Source organism: Carassius auratus, chromosome 20, assembly GCF_003368295.1.
Source record: "Carassius auratus strain Wakin chromosome 20, ASM336829v1, whole genome shotgun sequence".
Taxonomy (NCBI): Eukaryota; Metazoa; Chordata; class Actinopteri; order Cypriniformes; family Cyprinidae; genus Carassius; species Carassius auratus.
Genome location: NC_039262.1, coordinates 3,266,335 through 3,289,757, shown reverse-complemented (window position 1 = coordinate 3,289,757; position 23,423 = coordinate 3,266,335). Strand labels below are relative to the sequence as shown.

The window sequence follows — 23,423 nt, the reverse complement described above, 5'->3', positions numbered from 1 at the left end:
TTTAAATAACTGTATCTACTTTTTTGACACCTTTGGACTTTGAGGTGAGAAGCTTAACTTTAAATTTTAAACATTAGGCTACTATAACAAAATCTGATTTTTAAATGAATTTAATTTCAACAATTTTAAGAAACAGTGTACTGTGTAAAATCCATTGGTTCAGTCCTGTTGGTGGCGCTATTTCAGTATCTTCATTGACAGAATTTGAAGCCAGAATAATTTTACTCAATATGATTGAGCCATTTTATTTACTGCCTCATCTGCATTACCAGTCAACTACTTTTTCTTTTTTATTAATATTTTCTACATTTTTTTAATTAATGGTAAAGTCTTTATTATAAGTCTGCAATTACACATATGTAAGTATGGGAATGATTGTAGTGAAAACTTACTGGAACATAATCAACAAATCTGCATTTGCTTTAACATTACATTAGTAACATTATAAAGTTAACATTATTTTATCATTTCACCACTGTAAAAAAAAATAAAAAATAAAATATATTAGGACTGTGTGTCTAGAAAACTAAGTTTATCTTAGTTAAGCTATAGCTTACAGTTAACAGCTAACAGTTTTATTCTATGAGAAACATAAATTAAGTGTGTTCAAATGTTTAGGAATCCATGGCTCCAGTCCAGCAGGTGTCAGTGTTTCTGCTTGAGGGTTCGTATATGTATATAAAGAAGAACACGTTCTCCATGTGACAGTTTTTATCATAGACAGTTAAAGACAGAACTTGATCTGATTAATAAGGAGCTGCTGGATCTGTATTAAACGAAGGATGAATCTATCAGAGAGTTCAGTCAAAGCTAGCGAGTCTCCAGCGCTTCAGTCTGTGAGTAACTGCTGTTTACTCTGTGATTGTACACTGTTCGCTGAACAGATGTCAGCAGCATCACATAACATCTCTATTAACGTGAAGTCTTGTTTGCTTTGAGTTCAGGATGTGTCTCAGCTGAAGATCGGGTTCATCGGAGCGGGAAACATGGCGTTTGGAATAGCGCAGGGCATCATCGCATCAGGTGCGTCAGATTACGTCACTTTAACTGTGGATGACGTCAGAGTGAATTCTGGCAACAGTCAAGATCCTGTCAGCAACACAGATAAATATCTAAATATATATATAATATGTAGTTTGTGTGTTTTTGTTGCATAAAATATTGTATTATGGAAAGAAATAACACAAGACAAACTAAATATGCAGGTACTAGAAGCAGTGTGAATTAATCTTGAAGAGTTAACTTTATTAAACCAAATGGAGGCATGTTAATTACAGTAATAATAAAATTATTTTATGTGCTTTTTACTGACGTGTTGTACTGTTTTTGTGTTATAGGGAAGGTTCCACCCAGTAATATAATTACTAGCGCTCCATCCATGAACAACCTTCCTCGCTTTCAGGTACGACATGTGACTTTATTAAAAACTGAACTCTGCAGTTCCATAAAAAGTCAAGAAATGTAATGTGTGTGTGTGTGTGTGTGTGTGTGTGTGTGTGTATATATATATATATATATATATATATATATACACACACACACACACACATGCATATGTGAAGATTTTTATAGTAATCGATTATTGTTATATTATTATATATTATTATAATATTGTATATTTAAAATAAAATAAGTAAAAATTGAATTTTAAGGATACCTAAAAATGCACATTATTTTACATTGCATTAACGTGATAATAAGATATAGAAATTAACAATTTAAAAATGGTGTTAAATCAAAAATTATGATCAAATAATTCATTGGGTCCAAATGGGTTGGTTTCCATTGCTGGAGTACAGAAAGAAACCAAGTAACGAGCTCTTTTTCTCTTGATTTTGGGGTGATGTCAAATTGTGGCCCTAATGTATCTTAATGGAATTCACCTGCTTCTTAAAGGGTTAGTTCAGCCAATGACCTCCGTTTATCTTCGGGACACAGTTTAAGATATTTTAGATTTAGTCCGAGAGCTCTCAGTCCCTCCATTGAAGCTGTGTGTACGATCTACTGTCCATTTCCAGAAAGGTAAGAAAAACATCATCAAAGTAGTCCACGTGACATCAGAGGGTCAGTTAGAATTTGTTGAAGCATTGAAAATACATTTTGGTCCAAAAATAACAAAAACAACGACTTTATTCAGCATTGTCTTCTCTTCCGTGTCTGTTGTGAGTGCGTTTAAAACAGTAATGTTGTAGTAATGTAATGCTTTTGTTGTGATGGTGTTTCTCCTTTATTCCCGGAGTGGATGAACTCGTGACTGGTTTGTGTGAATGTTTCGACAGGAGAGAGGTGTTTGTGTCACTCACTCCAATGACGAGGTTGTCGATCGCTCTCGGTTGGTCTTCCTGGCCGTCAAACCTCACCTCATCCCGAAGGTGCTGAATGGAATCTCCGGGAATGTCACTCAGGAACACATCATCGTTTCCATGGCAGCCGGAATCACTCTAGAAACACTTGAGGGGGTGTGTGTTAACTAGATAACAATCCTGATTTCCCAGAACATTCCCAGAAAGTTTGCTTTTACCAAGTAAGGTTTTTGTTGTTGTTGTTGTTTGGTTTGTAGAATCTTATTCTAACATTCTCCTAACATTAACACTTAAGTTCCCCTATCATTAATTGTTTCTTAGATATTATAGATATAAACTGTATTATACAGGCTTGTAACAACTCTGTTTTGTTTTTATTTATAGTTAAATTAATATATAATGATGAACACATCAACCATCATATGGAAGATTCGCCAGAATAAGATTTTCTTTCTTTCTTTTTTTTTTTTTTACCCAGAGTTGACATTTTTCTTCAGCATCAGATAACAGTGACAGGTTTTTAAAATGTGGAATTTATTCATAGACATTAATAAAATAATAATATTAAATCGTTATTTGGTTTAAAGTAAATATTCCTCAGTGGATTCATTTCTTACCTTGTTTCAGTCTGTAAACAAAAACTTCTCGATTATGTTTGCTGAACATGGATGCGATCTCTCCGATATTATATTTGCTTTCAGATATATTCATTATAAGCAATTATTCAATAAAGAGATCGATAAACAAATGTTAAACTGTCAGCCAGTGAAACGACATGACCGTTATTTTTTAAATATCTCGAGTGCGCGGCTTTCTGTGGAAGACAGTAGAAAGCGCGTGCTTGAGAAGCTCGCGCAGATCAGAGGCGCGCAGTTTATGACGACGAAAACAAATCCGTGAGTTTATGAATCATGCGATTTTCAAGCTACTCGTAACCCAGGCTTAATATTTTAGCGATAAAGTTTGACATACCTGAACATTATAACACGTTTTTGATCTAAATTCTATATTTTATTAAGTGCTATATTCAACTATTTTCAGAGTTTACAGGCCGTAAAACATATCGTTATATCTGCAGGTTAGTTTAACAATTTTGGTATGTTCCAAGTAATTTTTTGGAATTTATTTATTTAAAAATAATCATCCTGCAGCATTCTGAAAACGTTACTTTATGGTTGCAAAAAAAAAAGACAAATAAAAATAAAAGAACGTTTCTGGAATGTTATTATTTGATTAATTCCCCCTAAAAAAGTAACAATAATACGTATTTTTTTAAACATTCTTTATCTTACATGAGTCTAAAACTATATAATAATGAGCAAAATTATGGGAGAATTTTTTCCGGGCTAACCTAGAGTTCGATTCCCATCTCAAGGTTGGAGTGCTTTCCTGTCAGCTCTCTACTGTCCTGTCTATTAAAGGCATAAAAGCCCTATATATATATATTTTATCATAAAAAAATTCTGTTTTTGTATTTTATGTCAAACATCAGATTCCATTACTGTCTTTTTTCTTAGCTGTTGCCTGCTGGGACGCGTGTGATTCGTATAATGCCGAATCTTCCCTGCATGCTCCTGGAGGGGGCGCTGCTCCTCGCCTGCGGCTCATGTGCTGGACAGATGGATGAGACTCTGCTGAAGGCCCTGCTTGGCCCCTGTGGGTTGGTGGAGGCGGGGCCTGAACACTGGATCGACGCCCACGTGGGCTTGAGTGGCAGCGGCGTCGCATTCGTGAGTGACTTGCCTTGTCCAAATACCCACACTTGCGGTCTTTGCACCTGACGACATATATTACATATTTCCTGTATTCACGTGATGCTGAAGACCACAGGTTTGTGTCGAACTTTTCATTACTGGATTGTACACACGAGTTTACTTAGCTTTATTTTTATTTTTAATTGTTGGCATTTTAAAATCAACTTCTAAATATCTGTTCATTAGTCCCTATAACATGACAATGTAAAGCTTGTGAGATCTCGGCAAAAAATCTTACGATTTATTTCTAGAACATGATGCATGATGGGATACACTAAGCCTCGAATAGTGTTTCTTAATGTGGATTTAGTGTGCATTTAGAGCACTGCGTTTGGGACAGTCTTGCGTGCTTACTTCCTGTCGCACTCTCAAATGGCCAAAAACACAAGTGTGGTTATTTGAACAAGGCAACAGTTTCTATACAAATTACACACCACTTACATGAATGAAGTATAGAAAATTACTGTCCATGAGCGGAGGTTTTCAAACTAAGGTCTGGAAAAATTAAGATGAAAACTGTAAATAAATTCATTAGTCAACTAAATAAATCTAAATTAATGAATAAATAAAAACATTTAAATAAAATCTAACAGTACAGAACTACGGAGTAATAATGTTACATAATGCAAAAAACAAAAAAAAGAAATGATACAATTCCAAAAAAGTTGGTGCAAAACTATATGTGTGTGTACAGCATACTGTAGCATAAATTATATTGAACTGATAAACTGTAATAAATACTGCAGTATACTTTAGTTTTTAGTACAGTAAACTGTACTCTATTGTAGTATAATATACCTGTAGTTGTAACTCTTAAGTATATATTGTTTATATTTGTTTATATTGTTCTATTACCACAGCAACTATAGAATTACCACAACAAATTAATTCAAGTACTAACTATAGCATGGTTCAAAAACACTATAGTATTTACTATACATGACTGTAGTATTGTTTAATGCAGGTGTATGTGTTTGCGGAGGCACTGGCGGACGGTGCTGTTAAAATGGGGATGCCCAGCGCTCTGGCTCGACGCATCGCAGCACAGACAATACTGGTAAGTGTTTGCTCACGAAACAAGAAGACATGACAAATTACACTTTAAATTATTTAGTTTTTTGCAACCAAAACTTTTGTTGCAATGCATGTCGGCAGTTTAAAACCACATTTGTTTTGCACTTTTTTTGTAAATTGGTCAAATATTGATTGGCAGCCATAGCTTGACCATGCATCATGATGAGATTTTTTTTTAAATATTAAGTTTATATAGTTTTCATATAAATTTTAGCAAGCAAATGTTTTGTTACTATGTCTACAGTGTTTATTCATTTATTTTAAAATTTTTGTTACCAAAATGTTGTTACCTGTTTAAAACCCAGATTTTTTTTTTCATGATTAAGGATGCAATGATTCACTCAACTCATGATTCAATTTACAAATTTTTATTTTGGAAATTTAAGACAAATTCTAAATTAAATGTGTCCTTTTATTGCTGTTTGGACAAAATCCTGCAAGTTTCTTTGTGAAAATGAAATATAACTCTATAATAATATACTAATACAGCACTTGCACATCATTGCTCTTTTGTTGGTTTCGATTTGGATAAAAGTGTCTGCTTAATGACAATATTTTTATATAATTTAAATAACAAAACTAAATAGAATTTTTTTAATTAGCCCCAAGTCAAATAACACAAATAAAATAAATATCTTCTAATAAACAAAATAATGCTTTTTCTCTGCTCTTTCAATTTTTAAATGAAAGACTGAATCATGATTGTTTAGCATCGCAACCAACACATTTTAATTGATTTTCAACTGGCTTGTGTTTAATCGTTGATTTAGGTTTTAGTTTGTGATTGTGCAGCCAAATGATTGTCACCATTTCAACAGTTTAAAACCCAGATTTTTGTGTTTTTGTTATTTTGTTGTAATAAAGATTAATAGAATTTTAACAGTGTCATATAGGCATAAAATTAACCCCGTCACTATTAGGAACTAGCTAGTTTCATTCCAAATACTGGTTCCCATAAATTCAAGAGAAAATAAAGCAATAATGTTTGATAACTTTTTACAAAACTGGCTGATTACCAAAGCTTACCATTATAACTCATAATCAACTATAACTGCAGTTTGATAGAATATCCTTAAATCTGCCATGTCCGGTGTGTTTCAGGGCGCTGGCGTGTTACTGCGTGATTCCGGGAAGTTCCCCGCGGAGCTGAAGGCCGAGGTTTGCACACCGGGAGGAACCACGATTCACGGGATCCACGCGCTGGAGAAGGGAGGCTTCAGAGCCGCTACGATGGGAGCCGTAGAGGCGGCGACGGAAAGAGCCAGAGAACTCGGAAAGAAGTAGAGTTTAAATCACATTTAGAGACTTTATGATACTTGAGGGACTATTCACTTAACACCTTAAAGTCTTACTTTATGCTCCAAGCATATCCAGTACTCAGTGTTTCTGATTGTAATTATAACTGTTTGAAAGATGCTCTTAAAGTACAAATGAATGATGATTTCTTGCGTATTCTAAGGGAACTATATACATACAGACAATGAAATCCATGTTAGCTATTACATGTCTGTGTGATTTTTACAGTACTTGAAAAACCACTGGGATTCAGAAACTGATGCAACTCTTAAATGGTGACCTTTTTACATGATAAGAATGTGCTAGATGTATTCACTTTATTTTCTGCACATGAACTGTGTTTATTTTGTCCACACAGATTTAAAGGATGTGAAAAAAGCATATTAAATGTTTAATAAATTAATCTCTAATGAATTCACTTTGTTTTTGTGTGCTGTGACTTGTGCTTGTAATTTTTTAAAGCTTAATTTTATCGGACTGTGCATGCTGCAAGGAAACAAAATTTAAAAGAACTACAAAATCATTGTTTTGCAACAATACAGTAAGTGCATCTTCCAAAGTATTTTCAGCAGCAATAAGGTTTTCATCTCTCAAAATGACAAAAAAAAAAAAAAAAATAAATAAAACTGACGTTGAAAATTTTTTTTTTTTATATATATATATAACGTGTATATATGTATGTAAAACAAGATCTAAGTACGTTTTAAAGAAATGTTTGTGAATGTAAACTTTTGTATTCGTGGATAAAACATTAACATTAAAATGTAGCTACAAAATGAAGTCAAGCGTATATTTGTATAAAACACCTCTTTAATTTGGAATTAAAACAGTAAAGTCTATAATAATTTAGCTCTCGTTTCCACAAAATAGAACTGGGCCTTCCCATCATTTATTGATGACGTCATTATGCGCAGCCTTGCTGGGAAACTGACGGAATGTACCATTGACCATGTAAAAATGTGATGACAAAATATTCCTTAAACCACACTTCTGTAGCAGAGTTGGGTGTTATGTCTTCATGTGAACAACTAATAAACTGACATTAATACACATTAAGCCGCCTCATATCTGGTGATTTCAGGCGGTTTTGAGGCAGTGGTCTCCCCCGCTCGAGCTGGAATGGTTCGCGCGGCTCTCGCTCGCTCCTTCTGTTCCGTGAACGCGCATCGACCAGTAACAGCGATTCATTCAACGCCAACTAAAGCCCTTAAAGTGAGTATTTGTGTAGAAAAATGAGGTGGTTTACAGTGGCTCGTGCTTTTTTATGTATTTTCTTGGTTTAAATGAATAAATAATACTGTGCTGTAAATGTACGTGGTGTTTATCGCGCTCAAAAGCCGGTTAGACGTCTTTCGTATGTTTATTTATTAATATAAGACTAATCAATACGTGATCGATGCACGACGGAAAGCTCATGCTTTTATTACAGTCACTGTCATAATGAAAACACGTTTATTTTTATATAAATATCCAGTGTGATGTTTGATGGGCCTGACACCATGTGCAGGAAGTCCAGATTTTCATGGATAATGACGCATTCTCACGTTCAATCGGATGATCTTTTAGTTAAACGGAGATTTATACAGATTTATTGATTTTATTGCCTCTATATAAAGCCTGTTTCTTTTCTGAATCAACAAAATTAGTCATTAGGCTAAAAAATACTCCTTTGTCTGATTGCACTTCTGATCTTGACCATCACATGGTCACTAGAAACTATCATCTAAAAATGATGGTAATACTGATACTTATAATATTGAATTATTTTCAGTCACATTAACTTGATTGGTAAATTATCATGTAAGTTAAGTGATCTTAATCATAAAATTTTGTTTAATGATGTTAGACTAACAAAGAGATAACATAGAAGTACTATTGTGCACATGGCGCCATGATAATACCATATTTTTTGGACATTTACTATGATAATCATTCAAAACCATAGTATTGCTATCAGATATTATCACTGTACCATGTTTTCACCACGATGCATCTTTGTGTGTATACATGTATAAGTAAAGTCCTCTCATTCTGTGATTCAATATAAACATAAATACTTTTCTTAATTGCACTTTATGGTTTATTGCTTGCCTTGGTTTGGATGAGAAGAACGTTCAGCTACATACTGTTTGTTTGATCGCTTTTTGTGTTTGCTGAAGGTGAGTTTGGACATGTTTATGTTGTTTGACCCATCATGGATTTGTGTCTGTTTTGTCCATTCTGAATTTGATTTTCTTTTCTCCAACGCACTTTCAGTTTGTGCTTTATTAGTTTTCTTCTCCACGTCATTGTAAAGTGCAATGTATTCAATGTTTAAATATAATGCAACCATAGAATGTTTTGCGTGTTATTGTGTCTGTCTTTAAAGCTGAAGTGTGTAAATTCTACTAAACTGAGGATATGTTTGCATGACAACGATGTACTAAAAACGGGAAGGTTTTTCCTTTGCGTTTTTTAAAGATTTTGCGTACAGACTACAACATTGTCAAAATGATCCCACCATGTTCTCATAGATCCACCTAAATGACTATAAACACTGTATTACGTGTAATAGGCCAGTAGTTGGCGATGTCACATTGAAAAGAAATCATTACATTGCCATTTTCACAAATTTGCATTTACATAGACACAAAAACAATATCGTTTTTGAAAGCTTGCACATTGAAACTCATTTGTTTATGATTTCAGCTCCACAAAATGCTCTTGCCATAAACAATAAATCGAATAATGATTGTCTCCAAACAGGTTTCTCAATATAGAAACTTATTTATTTCCACCAATTCAGATTAATTAGAATCACAGTAGCAAATGAGTAATTGTGAGATGTAAAATTAATTCTGTTGTGTGTTCTAAATTTGTTATTGCGAATTTTATAACTTGTTCATGTAAGGAGAAAGTCTGGATTGTGAGAAAAAGCTTCAGTTACATTTGTAACATTTTTATTAGGTGACAGAAATACATACAAATTCCTGTTTTATTAAGCTATTTCGTTTTTTGTTAAATGCTAACCATATTATTTAGACTATGAATATAGTATGCTAAAAAGCTCTTTGAAAAGTCTCTAATTTAATTTTTTTGTAACAAATCCGTCTTAAGTATTGCATTTTTAAATAAACATTATTTTTCAGCATCTTGCACCACTTTTAAGTTTCCGCGGCAATGTAATCGTTAACTTATTTAACTTGGCATAATTTCCGCTTAAACAAATAATTGATTTATATTTTGCAACATAGTTTACTAGGGTTGCTCGCAAATGGGGTACATTTCCGGAAACTTTCCAAAAATCCCTGAAATATTCCCAAAAATCTTTCAAGTTTCCAAAATCTTTGGAATGTTTCCGAAATTTATTTAAAATTTTCCAACTTTTTGCAACCCTACAGTTTACACACTTCATGTTTTATGTTACCCTACTGCTGTGTGAATAATTCTCCATTCCCTGTCACTCTCCCTTTCCTCTTTTTTGTCTATTTATTAATCCTCTTCTACCTCTGTATTTCTGGACACAAGAAAATGCGCAACAGAAAACATAGGAGTTCTTCTTCGAATAAGTCCAGTTCCTCTGAACGGCAGCCGGACCGAACCAACGCAGGTTCTAAGGGGTGTTTGTCCAGAGCGACGCTGGAGGGTTTGCGATCGGAGTGTACGACGGTGTGGTTCGACCGCGTCGCGTACGAAAGTGCGGAGAGTCTTTACTACGTACGACTATTGCAGCAGCAAAATGGCACGACCGCTCCTGCGAGTTCTCTCGCAAGAAACAAGCAAGAAACCTGCCGGCATGGAGAGCAAGAGGCGTGTCACCATGTCGTTCAAACTGTGTGGGTGAATAAACCCAACTTTGACCGATCCGAGAGCAAGTTTGTGGGCCTTGTTCCCAACCAACCGAGATCTCTCCAACTGCAGCCGACCAACTGCGACGAAGGCTACCAATCGCAAACCCCGACTCCGCCCACACCGGCTTCCAGACCAATCAACGGCCTCCCTTCCTTGCCAGCGCCTCCAATGGGGGTGTGGCTACAGAAACCTCTTTTTGATAAAGCCGAGGTGACTTTCTATCAGAACCTGTACGGCCGGAGCTCTCCACCGAGAAACCCCGAAACCGGCAGCGATAAGTCCAACCCCAAACGGCGAAATAACACGCAAAAAAAGCCTGTGGTTTGCGATCGCCAGGAATCAAACAACATCACCACCAATCAGAAGGCGGCTCACTGCTATTTCCTGCATGCTGACAGCGAGAGGGTGTGGCTAGATCGCGGTTGCTATATGGAGGCGGAGACTCGTTTCCATGAAGGAGCTGCGGCGAGATCCAAAACAACTATAAACCATTCTAGCCAGAAGCAGAAGTATGACTCAATACTCGAGAAAATACACTCTCCTCACACACTGACGCTGTAGATAATTAGTTCGTTCACCACCGAATTACAGTTCTGTCATTTAAACTCCAAACCTGCATTACTTCTGTTTCTTGAACCTCCTACGAATCGCAGTCTTAAGTGTTTTATTGTGAACAGTGAGTCACACAGGTTTGGAAAGGCGCAAAGGTCAGTAAATGACAGAATTGGTTAATTATCACTTTAAAACGACATTTTACTCTTAGGAAATCATCAGTCTCATCCATTGCATTCACATGCAAAGCAAACTCTTAAACTTTTTTCTATTTCTTTCGTGCACCATCTTCATGTCATCATCATCGCACATTTTTCTCATGCCATTCTTTTTCGTATTTCTTTGGTCTCTTTTTACACGTTCATTCTTGCTTTGTTCGTCCGTTGTGTTGGCTTGGAAGAGTTATCTGTCTGAATTCAGTTTTGTATCATTTTGGGTTTCTTCATTGTTTAGTTGATGTCATTTTTGTTGTTGTTATTTTTGCATGGTTGCATTAACATATGTATATCATTTGTAGTATTATGTCCATGCACCAGTTTTGGGGAGTAACATATTTTAATATCACTTGGATACTAACACAGTTTTTATTAATTTAGAATTTATTTATTGTATTTTAATTTTCAAATGTTAAAGCTTTTATTTGTATTTTTTTCATTTGAGTAATTTTGTGTTTTTCCTAATATTTTTTTTTCTTATGTCCATGTTTGAGTAATTTATTTATGAATTTTTTTGTACATCAAGTGACTAAAATAAAATGAGCAGTGTTATTTTAGGAGGTATCTGAAATAATATAATGATCCAAATTAATAATAAAAATAAAATTCATAGTGTTGGTAAATACAAATCTTAAAATAACTATTATTTAAAGGTAAAATTGTAAAATAATATAATTTACAGTAAAATTGTTTTAAATAAGCTTATTTTTATTTTCATTTTTAAAATGATAAACCATTGTTTTGGCAGATTTTTTTTTTTCATTTGAAATTAATTATTATTATTTAATTTTTTTTGTCCATATAGTTTTTATTCTTTTTTTAATTCATTGCACTTTTATTATTTTATTTTGATATTTTATTACACCAAGTTACATTGAATGAAAATGAGAAATAACTAAAATAAGTAAATTTTATTTCAACTAACAATTAAATTTTTTACTTATTTTATCATATATTTATAACCATTAGCATATAAATTGACTCCCCAGTACTGCTGTGCACCGTAGTTTGAAACATTCTTTCATTTTCATCAAGGAACAAACAGAGAGTAAACCATATCCAGACGTTTATCAGTTGACTGAAGGTGTTTGTTTATTGAGGTTGTTACACGTCTCCTGTGTGTTTTACAGGATGACTGCAGCACAGTGTTTAGCGCAGGAGAGGATCTGGTTCGATAAGCCACGCTACGATGAAGCGGAACGGCAATTTTATGAGCGGATGAATGGTCCCACGCAGCCCAAACAAGTAATGACTACAGCAGCAGTATTTACCGCATGTGTGCTAATACTACTGTCTAAACCCTGTCTCTCGTCTCAGGACACTGGAGCCAACAGCATCCTTCAGGACATCGCAAGAGCACGAGAAAACATCCAGAAATCTCTCGCTGGGGTGAGTCAAGCAAAAAACCCTAGCATTACTCTTTGACATGTACAGTCTAGCTCGCTTCTAGGACTCCACGATTTCTGGAATAAAAATCTGATTGCCTTGTATTTATTATGATTTTATTTTTTGAAAAGCTACAGCTTTGAAGGGTTTGTACAATTAAAAAAAAAAAAATTAATAAAAAACTATATATATATATATATATATATATATATATATATATATATATATATATATATATATATATATAAAATAGCAATGTTGTGGTTGTTACAAAATGTAAAATATTGGGGGAAAAAACTCAGAAATTGAGAAAAATAATAAAGTACAACTGTAAAATTACAAGGGGAAAAAATGGCTGTGTAGAAATATAGCAATGTCGTTATTGGTAGTTTCTAAATTAAAAAAAAATATTAAAATTAAAAATATCTTCACAAAGAGTTAATGATTACATATCAGTAATTATTATTATTATTATTAATATAATTTTTATTGTTGCTGTTGTTATTACGAAGTAAAACTATTAAAATAAGCAATATAACTATTGTAATTCAGTGTAAAACAAAAATTGAGCGTTTAAGAAAACATAATAAAAATAATAAATTTTTACCATACAAAAGCTGTGCAGTTAGAATACAGATTCTGTCCGTCTTAAATTTTTATTTTCATGTTTTCGAACCATTAATCTTTTAGTTTTAAAGGTTTTTGTTTTCTTCACGCCAGCCAGTTTATTAATGTTTTTATTTTAATGAATCGTGCAGCTGTACTCTTGTTCTTAAGTCATCTACACGGGCAGAAGGCGTTGTTAGTGTGTCTCTGATTTGCCAGTCCAGCTTATATCTCCTAAAGCATCTGTTCTCTTCCTTCATCTGCACTTTCCTCATAAATGATCTCTCCTGTAGCTGAAGACTACCTTGCAGCCAAGTAGAGGCTCCGCCCCTAAAATATCAAACCCCTCCCACCGCTCGTCTCCTGTAAGTGTGTGTGTGTCGCACACTAAAGCAGCTCACGCTCGAGTCGGTCAACGCGTGGTCAGTGTGCATGCTTGCGTGCATGTTGTAGAAAGTTTCAGAAGAAATCTGTGATGCATGCATTTAGTTGTTAATATTTCTGTTGTGAAACGAGATCATAAACGAGAGCAAGCTTTGTTGTGAGGTTTGTAACAGTGCTATTTTAGTGTCATAGCAATTTAAGTTAAATATATTTTTTTTTTCATTTTATTAATCTTTTATTGATTTTAATACACATTAAACTTAAAATGATACTGAAATCATTTTTTTTCTTTTCAATTACTGTTAAACAGCTAATGAGTTTAACCGGTTTGTTTATTCACTCTGAAATATTTTTGATTGTTTTTTTAAATTGTAAAATTTTTATCTAATTTAAATAATCATCAAAAATAAGAACAAGACTATTTATTTATCTTAACTTTTTACTTTCTGATGTATACACACCAGTAGTTCTAAACTGGAAATCATGAGTAAATTAATTAAACTAATAATCTAATTAATTTAATCCTAAATAATAAAAATCTAAATAAATAATTAAAAACCCAATAAAAATAAAACCAATAATTACTAAAATCATAGAAATGTCAAATCAAAATAAAAACAAGCACAAGAAAACACTTAAAAATAGCTCAAATATTGCTTATCTGCATGTCATGTGACCAATAAACAACATCAGAGAACCATAAACATGCGAATGTGTTAAAAAATGTAAACCATGCATCAGTATACCAATACATGGTTATAAACAGTAATATTTGCCTAGAAATCTACAGGAAGATCCGGGATAATTTTATTGAGGGTGCAAATGAATTACATAATTTTTAAAGCAGTTTTTAATCATGATTACTCTTACTGAACCAACTTCAAAACATGTCAAAAAGTTGCATGCTCTGACAAAATGCTAAATGTTGTGTGTCGTGTGGTTCATTAAAATAGTGAAGCAGTCAATGTAGTAACAGACTGTAGTGGTGTGTTTGGATCGTGTGTGTAGTATGTAGTTGTTAGAAGATCTGATTCTCTCACTGGGTGGATGTGTATCAGAGCAGGGGCTGATGGGAACTCGTGTGTGTGTGTGTGTGTGTGTGTGTGTGTTTAGAGCGGCGGAGGCAGCGCTGCTGATTACGGGGAGCTCGCTGCACGCATGAAGGACCTGGAGCTGGAGAACCAGAGTCTACACAAAGGTGTGTTTAACAGATTCTCATAGCTTTGCGTTTTCACTTGTGCCAGGATGGAAAACCAGAAATAATTCAACAAACAAAATCCGGATTCTGATTCCACTTTTGGTCATTTTGAGAAAGAAAGAAAGAAAGAAAGAAAGAACAACGTTTGAAAAGCATTCTTTAGCCTCGAAAGACTAGATAGCTATTCAATATTCAGATTTTAACAGAACTGTACTAATCCAATTAGTAAAATTATTTACATTTGTATACATACAGTGTAGTGTTTATATACTATTATAGGTTTTGATAGTATTTTGAATTTGCTTTTCTGTTTTCATTTTATTTTTAGTTTAATATTTAGTAATTTTACTGTGCTCATTTATACCATTTCATTTGTATTATTGTCTTTTTATCGTTTTATTGCTATTATTGTTATTATTTATATAATATTATATTTTATAGTTTTTTGAATGAACATTTTTCACTTTTCAATGTAATTTTATTTCACTATTTTTTTTGTTTTACTTATATAAAAGTTATTGTTATTGCTATTATTGTTTATTTATATACTATCATAGTTTTATTTTCAGTTTCCAATTTAATTTAATTTTTTTTTTAAGTTTATTTAAAAAAAATATAATGTTTTTTTACTTTTAGTAAAAGTAATTTTATTTAGTTAAATTTTTTAATTAATTATATTAATTTATTTGTTAATTTTAGTGCTTCAATCTTAATTACATTTACAGATATCTCTTTTTTTATCAGATTTTGAAATACTTTTTTTATATTTAATGATAATAATTTAACAAATTATTAAAAAAATCTTGGATTTAGTTGTAGCAAACCTCATATAAAAAAATTAAATCTAATATTAACTTGGACATCCGGAGGTGGAAAAATAACAGCATAATCATCATTAAAACTGATGATTGATGTCATAATACTGACATATGAGCTGTCATTTATTTACATCTTGGCAAATTTTCTGCAAGCACTTCCTTAATTGCTCTGGTTGTGTGTGTCAGTGGTGCAGGATCTGCGTTCTGCTCTCAGTAAGGTGGAGAGTCGTGTGTCAGCGCTGGAGAAGCGGACAACAGCACCAACCGTAAACGGCACCACTCCCGCCGTGCCTCAGAAAGCCCCGCCCACTCCGGCGAAACAGGAGGAAGAGGAGGATGAGGATGACATTGATCTGTTCGGAAGCGATGCAGAGGAGGACGAGGAGGCCGAGAGACTGAAAGAGCAGCGGCTGCAGGAATACGCCGCCAGAAAGGCCAAAAAACCTGCCCTAATCGCTAAATCATCCATCCTGTTAGACGTCAAACCGGTAGGGAACTCACATGTCGTGTTTTTTTTTTATCATTTGTTGAATTTTGTTTTTCCCCCAAATAAACAGGCAACCATCCTGAATACATAGTAACTGCATAGCATCCATGTAGAAACAACTTAACAGCTACCTGGAACACCCTAACAACCGCATAACAACTACAGAGAAACGATCTAACCGCTAACTAGAACAACCTAGCAACCGCATAACAACTACAGAGAAACGATCTAACCGCTAACTAGAACAACCTAGCAACCGCATAACAACTACAGAGAAACGATCTAACCGCTAACTTGAACAACCTAGCAACCGCATAACAACTACAGAGAAACGATCTAACCGCTAACTAGAATAACCTAGCAACCGCATAACAACTACAGAGAAACGATCTAACCGCTAACTTGAACAACCTAGCAACCGCATAACAACTACAGAGAAACGATCTAACCGTTAACTAGAACAACCTAGCAACCGCATAACAACTACAGAGAAACGATCTAACCGCTAACTAGAACAACCTAGCAACCGCATAACAACTACAGAGAAACGATCTAACCGCTAACTAGAACAACCTAGCAACCGCATAACAACTACAGAGAAACTATCTAACCGCTAACTAGAACAACCTAGCAACCGCATAACAACTACAGAGAAACGATCTAACCGCTAACTAGAACAACCTAGCAACCGCATAACAACTACAGAGAAACGATCTAACCGTTAACTAGAACAACCTAGCAACCGCATAACAACTACAGAGAAACGATCTAACCGCTAACTAGAACAACCTAGCAACCGCATAACAACTACAGAGAAACGATCTAACCGCTAACTAGAACAACCTAGCAACCGCATAACAACTACAGAGAAACGATCTAACCGCTAACTAGAACAACCTAGCAACCGCATAACAACTACAGAGAAACGATCTAACCGCTAACTAGAACAACCTAGCAACCGCATAACAACTACAGAGAAACGATCTAACCGGTAACTTGAACAACCTAGCAACCGCATAACAACTACAGAGAAACGATCTAACCGCTAACTAGAACAACCTAGCAACCGCATAACAACTACAGAGAAACGATCTAACCGCTAACTAGAACAACCTAGCAACCGCATAACAACTACAGAGAAACGATCTAACCGCTAACTAGAACAACCTAGCAACCGCATAACAACTACAGAGAAACGATCTAACCGCTAACTAGAACAACCTAGCAACCGCATAACAACTACAGAGAAACGATCTAACCGCTAACTAGAACAACCTAGCAACCGCATAACAACTACAGAGAAACGATCTAACCGCTAACTAGAACAACCTAGCAACCGCATAACAACTACAGAGAAACGATCTAACCGCTAACTAGAACAACCTAGCAACCGCATAACAACTACAGAGAAACGATCTAACGGCTAACTAGAGTAACCTAGCAACCGCATAACAACTACAGAGAAACGATCTAACGGCTAACTAGAATAACCTAGCAACCGCATAACAACTACAGAGAAACGATCTAACGGCTAACTAGAATAACCTAGCAACCGCATAACAACTACAGAGAAACGATCTAACGGCTAACTAGAATAACCTAGCAACCGCATAACAACTACAGAGAAACGATCTAACCGCTAACTAGAATAACCTAGCAACCGCATAACAACTACAGAGAAACGATCTAACCGCTAACTAGAATAACCTAGCAACCGCATAACAACTACAGAGAAACGATCTAACCGCTAACTAGAATAACCTAGCAACCGCATAACAACTACAGAGAAACGATCTAACGGCTAACTAGAATAACCTAGCAACCGCATAACAACTACAGAGAAACGATCTAACGGCTAACTAGAATAACCTAGCAACCGCATAACAACTACAGAGAAACGATCTAACCGCTAACTAGAACAACCTAGCAACCGCATAACAACTACAGAGAAACGATCTAACCGCTAACTAGAACAACCTAGCAACCGCATAACAACTACAGAGAAACGATCTAACCGCTAACTAGAACAACCTAGCAACCGCATAACAACTACAGAGAAACGATCTAACCGCTAACTAGAATAACCTAGCAACCGCATAACAACTACAGAGAAACGATCTAACCGCTAACTAGAACAATCTAGCAACCGCATAACAACTACAGAGAAACGATCTAACCGCTAACTAGAACAACCTAGCAACCGCATAACAACTACAGAGAAACGATCTAACCGCTAACTAGAACAACCTAGCAACCGCATAACAACTACAGAGAAACGATCTAACCGTTAACTAGAATAACCTAGCAACCGCATAACAACTACAGAGAAACGATCTAACCGCTAACTAGAACAACCTAGCAACCGCATAACAACTACAGAGAAACGATCTAACCGCTAACTAGAACAACCTAGCAACCGCATAACAACTACAGAGAAACGATCTAACCGCTAACTTGAACAACCTAGCAACCGCATAACAACTACAGAGAAACGATCTAACCGCTAACTAGAATAACCTAGCAACCGCATAACAACTACAGAGAAACGATCTAACCGCTAACTAGAACAACCTAGCAACCGCATAACAACTACAGAGAAACGATCTAACGGCTAACTAGAATAACCTAGCAACCGCATAACAACTACAGAGAAACGATCTAACGGCTAACTAGAATAACCTAGCAACCGCATAACAACTACAGAGAAACGATCTAACCGTTAACTAGAATAACCTAGCAACCGCATAACAACTACAGAGAAACGATCTAACGGCTAACTAGAATAACCTAGCAACCGCATAACAACTACAGAGAAACGATCTAACCGCTAACTAGAACAACCTAGCAACCGCATAACAACTACAGAGAAACGATCTAACCGCTAACTAGAACAACCTAGCAACCGCATAACAACTACAGAGAAACGATCTAACGGCTAACTAGAACAACCTAGCAACCGCATAACAACTACAGAGAAACGATCTAACGGCTAACTAGAATAACCTAGCAACCGCATAACAACTACAGAGAAACGATCTAACCGCTAACTAGAACAACCTAGCAACCGCATAACAACTACAGAGAAACGATCTAACCGCTAACTAGAACAACCTAGCAACCGCATAACAACTACAGAGAAACGATCTAACCGCTAACTAGAACAACCTAGCAACCGCATAACAACTACAGAGAAACGATCTAACCGTTAACTAGAACAACCTAGCAACCGCATAACAACTACAGAGAAACGATCTAACCGCTAACTAGAACAATCTAGCAACCGCATAACAACTACAGAGAAACGATCTAACCGCTAACTAGAACAACCTAGCAACCGCATAACAACTACAGAGAAACGATCTAACCGCTAACTAGAACAACCTAGCAACCGCATAACAACTACAGAGAAACGATCTAACCGCTAACTAGAACAACCTAGCAACCGCATAACAACTACAGAGAAACGATCTAACCGCTAACTAGAACAACCTAGCAACCGCATAACAACTACAGAGAAACGATCTAACCGCTAACTAGAACAACCTAGCAACCGCATAACAACTACAGAGAAACGATCTAACCGCTAACTAGAACAACCTAGCAACCGCATAACAACTACAGAGAAACGATCTAACGGCTAACTAGAGTAACCTAGCAACCGCATAACAACTACAGAGAAACGATCTAACGGCTAACTAGAATAACCTAGCAACCGCATAACAACTACAGAGAAACGATCTAACGGCTAACTAGAATAACCTAGCAACCGCATAACAACTACAGAGAAACGATCTAACGGCTAACTAGAATAACCTAGCAACCGCATAACAACTACAGAGAAACGATCTAACCGCTAACTAGAATAACCTAGCAACCGCATAACAACTACAGAGAAACGATCTAACCGCTAACTAGAATAACCTAGCAACCGCATAACAACTACAGAGAAACGATCTAACGGCTAACTAGAATAACCTAGCAACCGCATAACAACTACAGAGAAACGATCTAACGGCTAACTAGAATAACCTAGCAACCGCATAACAACTACAGAGAAACGATCTAACCGCTAACTAGAACAACCTAGCAACCGCATAACAACTACAGAGAAACGATCTAACCGCTAACTAGAACAACCTAGCAACCGCATAACAACTACAGAGAAACGATCTAACCGCTAACTAGAACAACCTAGCAACCGCATAACAACTACAGAGAAACGATCTAACCGCTAACTAGAATAACCTAGCAACCGCATAACAACTACAGAGAAACGATCTAACCGCTAACTAGAACAATCTAGCAACCGCATAACAACTACAGAGAAACGATCTAACCGCTAACTAGAACAACCTAGCAACCGCATAACAACTACAGAGAAACGATCTAACCGCTAACTAGAACAACCTAGCAACCGCATAACAACTACAGAGAAACGATCTAACGGCTAACTAGAATAACCTAGCAACCGCATAACAACTACAGAGAAACGATCTAACCGTTAACTAGAATAACCTAGCAACCGCATAACAACTACAGAGAAACGATCTAACGGCTAACTAGAACAACCTAGCAACCGCATAACAACTACAGAGAAACGATCTAACGGCTAACTAGAATAACCTAGCAACCGCATAACAACTACAGAGAAACGATCTAACGGCTAACTAGAATAACCTAGCAACCGCATAACAACTACAGAGAAACGATCTAACCGTTAACTAGAATAACCTAGCAACCGCATAACAACTACAGAGAAACGATCTAACCGCTAACTAGAACAACCTAGCAACCGCATAACAACTACAGAGAAACGATCTAACCGCTAACTAGAACAACCTAGCAACCGCATAACAACTACAGAGAAACGATCTAACCGCTAACTTGAACAACCTAGCAACCGCATAACAACTACAGAGAAACGATCTAACGGCTAACTAGAATAACCTAGCAACTTCCAAAATATCCTGTCTGCCACCTAACAACCACCCAAAACTTGTAGCAATGCCCAAACAACCAATCAGAACATCTTAGCAATTACCTAGCAAACTAGCAAAAAAGAACACCGTAGCAACCTCTAAGCATCCATTCATAATACCCTAGCAACCACATGAAAGTCTGTCCATATGTCTGATAGACTGAATTATCTTTAAACGTTTAGGCCATGCTTCTCAAGGTTTTTAAACAGTGTTTTTCCTGGCGTTCGCAGTGGGACGACGAGACGGACATGGCCAAGCTGGAGGAGTGTGTGCGATCGGTGCAGGTGGACGGGTTGCTGTGGGGAGCCTCCAAACTGGTTCCTGTGGGTTACGGCATCAAGAAACTCCAGATCAACTGCGTGGTGGAGGACGACAAGGTGGGAACAGACTTCCTGGAGGAGGAGATCACCAAGTTTGAGGACTACGTGAGTAACGTCTCTATTAACTGCGCGCTTTACTGTGCGTTCACACCAGACTAGCGAGAATAAATTGCGCGTAGTTGGACGCTTGAACAGTTTATTCGCTTCATTCGCGCGTGAAATTAACTTGACAACAGACGTAAACTCGCATCCTGGGAGGGGCTTCTGCCAGTTGAGTTCACGCAGCATTGTAATTTCAACCACCATTTATTCGGATAATTTCCAAATCAAATTTTCAAGCAGTTCTACTCGGCTTGTCCTTCTGACATCTGCCGCGAACTCTGATGTCTCTCTAGTGGTTCAACATAAATAATATTTTGTTTTGCGTAAATCGTAAATCTAATGTGTTTGTCTTTATTCAATTAATCTATTTCTTTAGTTTGTTTCGTTTGTTCAAAAGTATGAAGAAGTATCATACAGCTACCAGTATGCACATACAGCGATAAGTTTGTCCTCCATTGTTGTTTCGGATTTTCCCTCTGCTCGCTACATCGTAATCACATCACTACTAGAGCGAGCTCCTGATTGGTTAACACGGCGCCAAAGATCACCATTCCGGCGAATCACGCATTTCGCGCCACATCAGTTGCGCAAAACGTGCCGCAGGATGTCTATTCGCGTCTTTGCATTCACTTAACATGTAAATCACTCGCGCTTTATGCTTCATTCGCGGTTGGTGTGAACGCACCATTATCCTTCAAGTGTCACCCAAAACTTGACGTGTTTTTGTGTTGCAGGTTCAGAGTATGGATGTTGCGGCATTCAACAAGATCTAACACACACATAAACACTCGCATGAAACTGGATGAATATCCGTTAATAAAAGAGCTCAGATGTTTTTGTTTGCCTTGGTCTCTTGTCTTTTATAGTCACCACATCTCTTTAAAGATGTTGATGATTTAAGAGAAGTACAGTCGACATAAACACAGTTTAAGAGTGCTTTTGTGATCCCGGGATCCATTGCTGCTGTTTTTGGCGAGCCACACAGGAGGTAAAACCCCTGTTAACGTTTAATTTAGATATTTGCATGCTTTTTGTCAAATTTTAATACAGAATTTGTTTGCATGCAAATTTGTTTGCTTGCAAATGGATCCGTTTCCTTCTGTGAGAAGTTATAGATGTAGATATTTGATGGACAAATATTCAGATACACATTTGATGGTTAGATATTCAGATGTATATTTAATAGATTTGTGTTTAGATATTCAGATAGATCAGATGATATTCAAATAGGTTTTTGGTCGATAGATATGCAGATGGATACAGTATATACTCAGATAGCAATTTAGAAAACATTTTTCATTGTATTTACATATAAGTGGTAGAAAGAACATTTAAACAATATAAAACCGAATTTAGATTTAGGATTATTTTTCCTTGTAAACTCCTTTTACATCAGCACATTATACTTTTGTTATTGTTGTACAATATAAAAGTGTGTTCTCGGTTGAGTCTGTGTTTTTTCAAAACAAAACAAATTTTTGCATTTTAACTCTGTGGAATATTTAAGATTTATATTATTTAGCAATTTAACTTAATACAATTTGTAGGCCTATAAAAGCATAATGAAATAAAATAACTGTGTAAACTAATAAGAGTGTAGAAATGCCCCAGTAATTTTCGCAATATATATTTACCCAAAATTTTTAGGACAACGCCTTTCTAATGAGCAGGTTTGACTACTTTAGTAATTTCCATGAGTACAGATCTTAATGTTTAAGGATATAATGATATTCCAGGGAATTGTGTGCCTCTAATTTTAATTTCCCATTCACTTCCATAGTATTTTGTTTTCTGTGGAAGTCGAAGGGAAGCACCAATTGTTTGATTACCAGCAATCTTCAATAAGGTTATTTATTTATTTTATGCTGAACATCAGAAAGCCACTCATACAGGTTTGGAACGACATGAGGGTGAGTAAATGATTCTGAAATTTAATTTTCTTTTTGGGTGAACTATCCCTTTAAGACAAAAACTGTCCTAGAATATCATCGTATGCTTAAACGTTAACTTTATGGAAAAGACTAAAGTAGTCAAACCTACTCATTAGAAGGGGGGTGTCTTAATTCTGGAAATATATCCTAGTGTGTGTGTGTGTGTGTGTGTGTTTGTGTGTGTTTA

General features: G+C 35.8%; 2 protein-coding genes across 7 annotated transcripts; both read left to right on the top strand.

Annotated features, from left to right (window-relative positions):
• The first annotated feature begins 539 nt into the window (after positions 1 to 539).
• Positions 540 to 6,841, top strand: pycr3 (pyrroline-5-carboxylate reductase 3). 2 transcript variants are annotated; one of them, XM_026290507.1, is made up of 7 exons: positions 540 to 836; positions 945 to 1,023; positions 1,338 to 1,402; positions 2,280 to 2,459; positions 3,821 to 4,033; positions 5,022 to 5,114; positions 6,233 to 6,841. In XM_026290507.1, the coding sequence occupies exons 1-7, from the start codon at positions 783 to 785 to the stop codon at positions 6,413 to 6,415; spliced, it is 867 nt and encodes a 288-aa protein (XP_026146292.1). In that variant the 5' UTR covers positions 540 to 782; the 3' UTR covers positions 6,416 to 6,841. The 2 variants fall into 2 exon arrangements, with proteins under 2 accessions (XP_026146292.1, XP_026146293.1); XM_026290508.1 differs by having other exon boundaries at positions 940 to 1,023.
• A 648-nt stretch (positions 6,842 to 7,489) lies between these two features.
• Positions 7,490 to 22,140, top strand: LOC113120571 (elongation factor 1-delta). Of its 5 annotated transcripts, XM_026290462.1 has the most exons (9): positions 7,593 to 7,639; positions 9,935 to 10,767; positions 12,156 to 12,270; positions 12,343 to 12,414; positions 13,311 to 13,382; positions 14,515 to 14,599; positions 15,604 to 15,905; positions 21,114 to 21,308; positions 22,040 to 22,140. In XM_026290462.1, the coding sequence occupies exons 2-9, from the start codon at positions 9,938 to 9,940 to the stop codon at positions 22,076 to 22,078; spliced, it is 1,710 nt and encodes a 569-aa protein (XP_026146247.1). In that variant the 5' UTR covers positions 7,593 to 7,639; positions 9,935 to 9,937; the 3' UTR covers positions 22,079 to 22,140. The 5 variants fall into 5 exon arrangements, with proteins under 5 accessions (XP_026146249.1, XP_026146251.1, XP_026146250.1 ...); XM_026290464.1 differs by lacking the exon at positions 9,935 to 10,767 and having other exon boundaries at positions 7,490 to 7,639; XM_026290466.1 differs by lacking the exons at positions 9,935 to 10,767; positions 13,311 to 13,382 and having other exon boundaries at positions 7,490 to 7,639.
• The last annotated feature ends 1,283 nt before the right edge of the window (positions 22,141 to 23,423 follow it).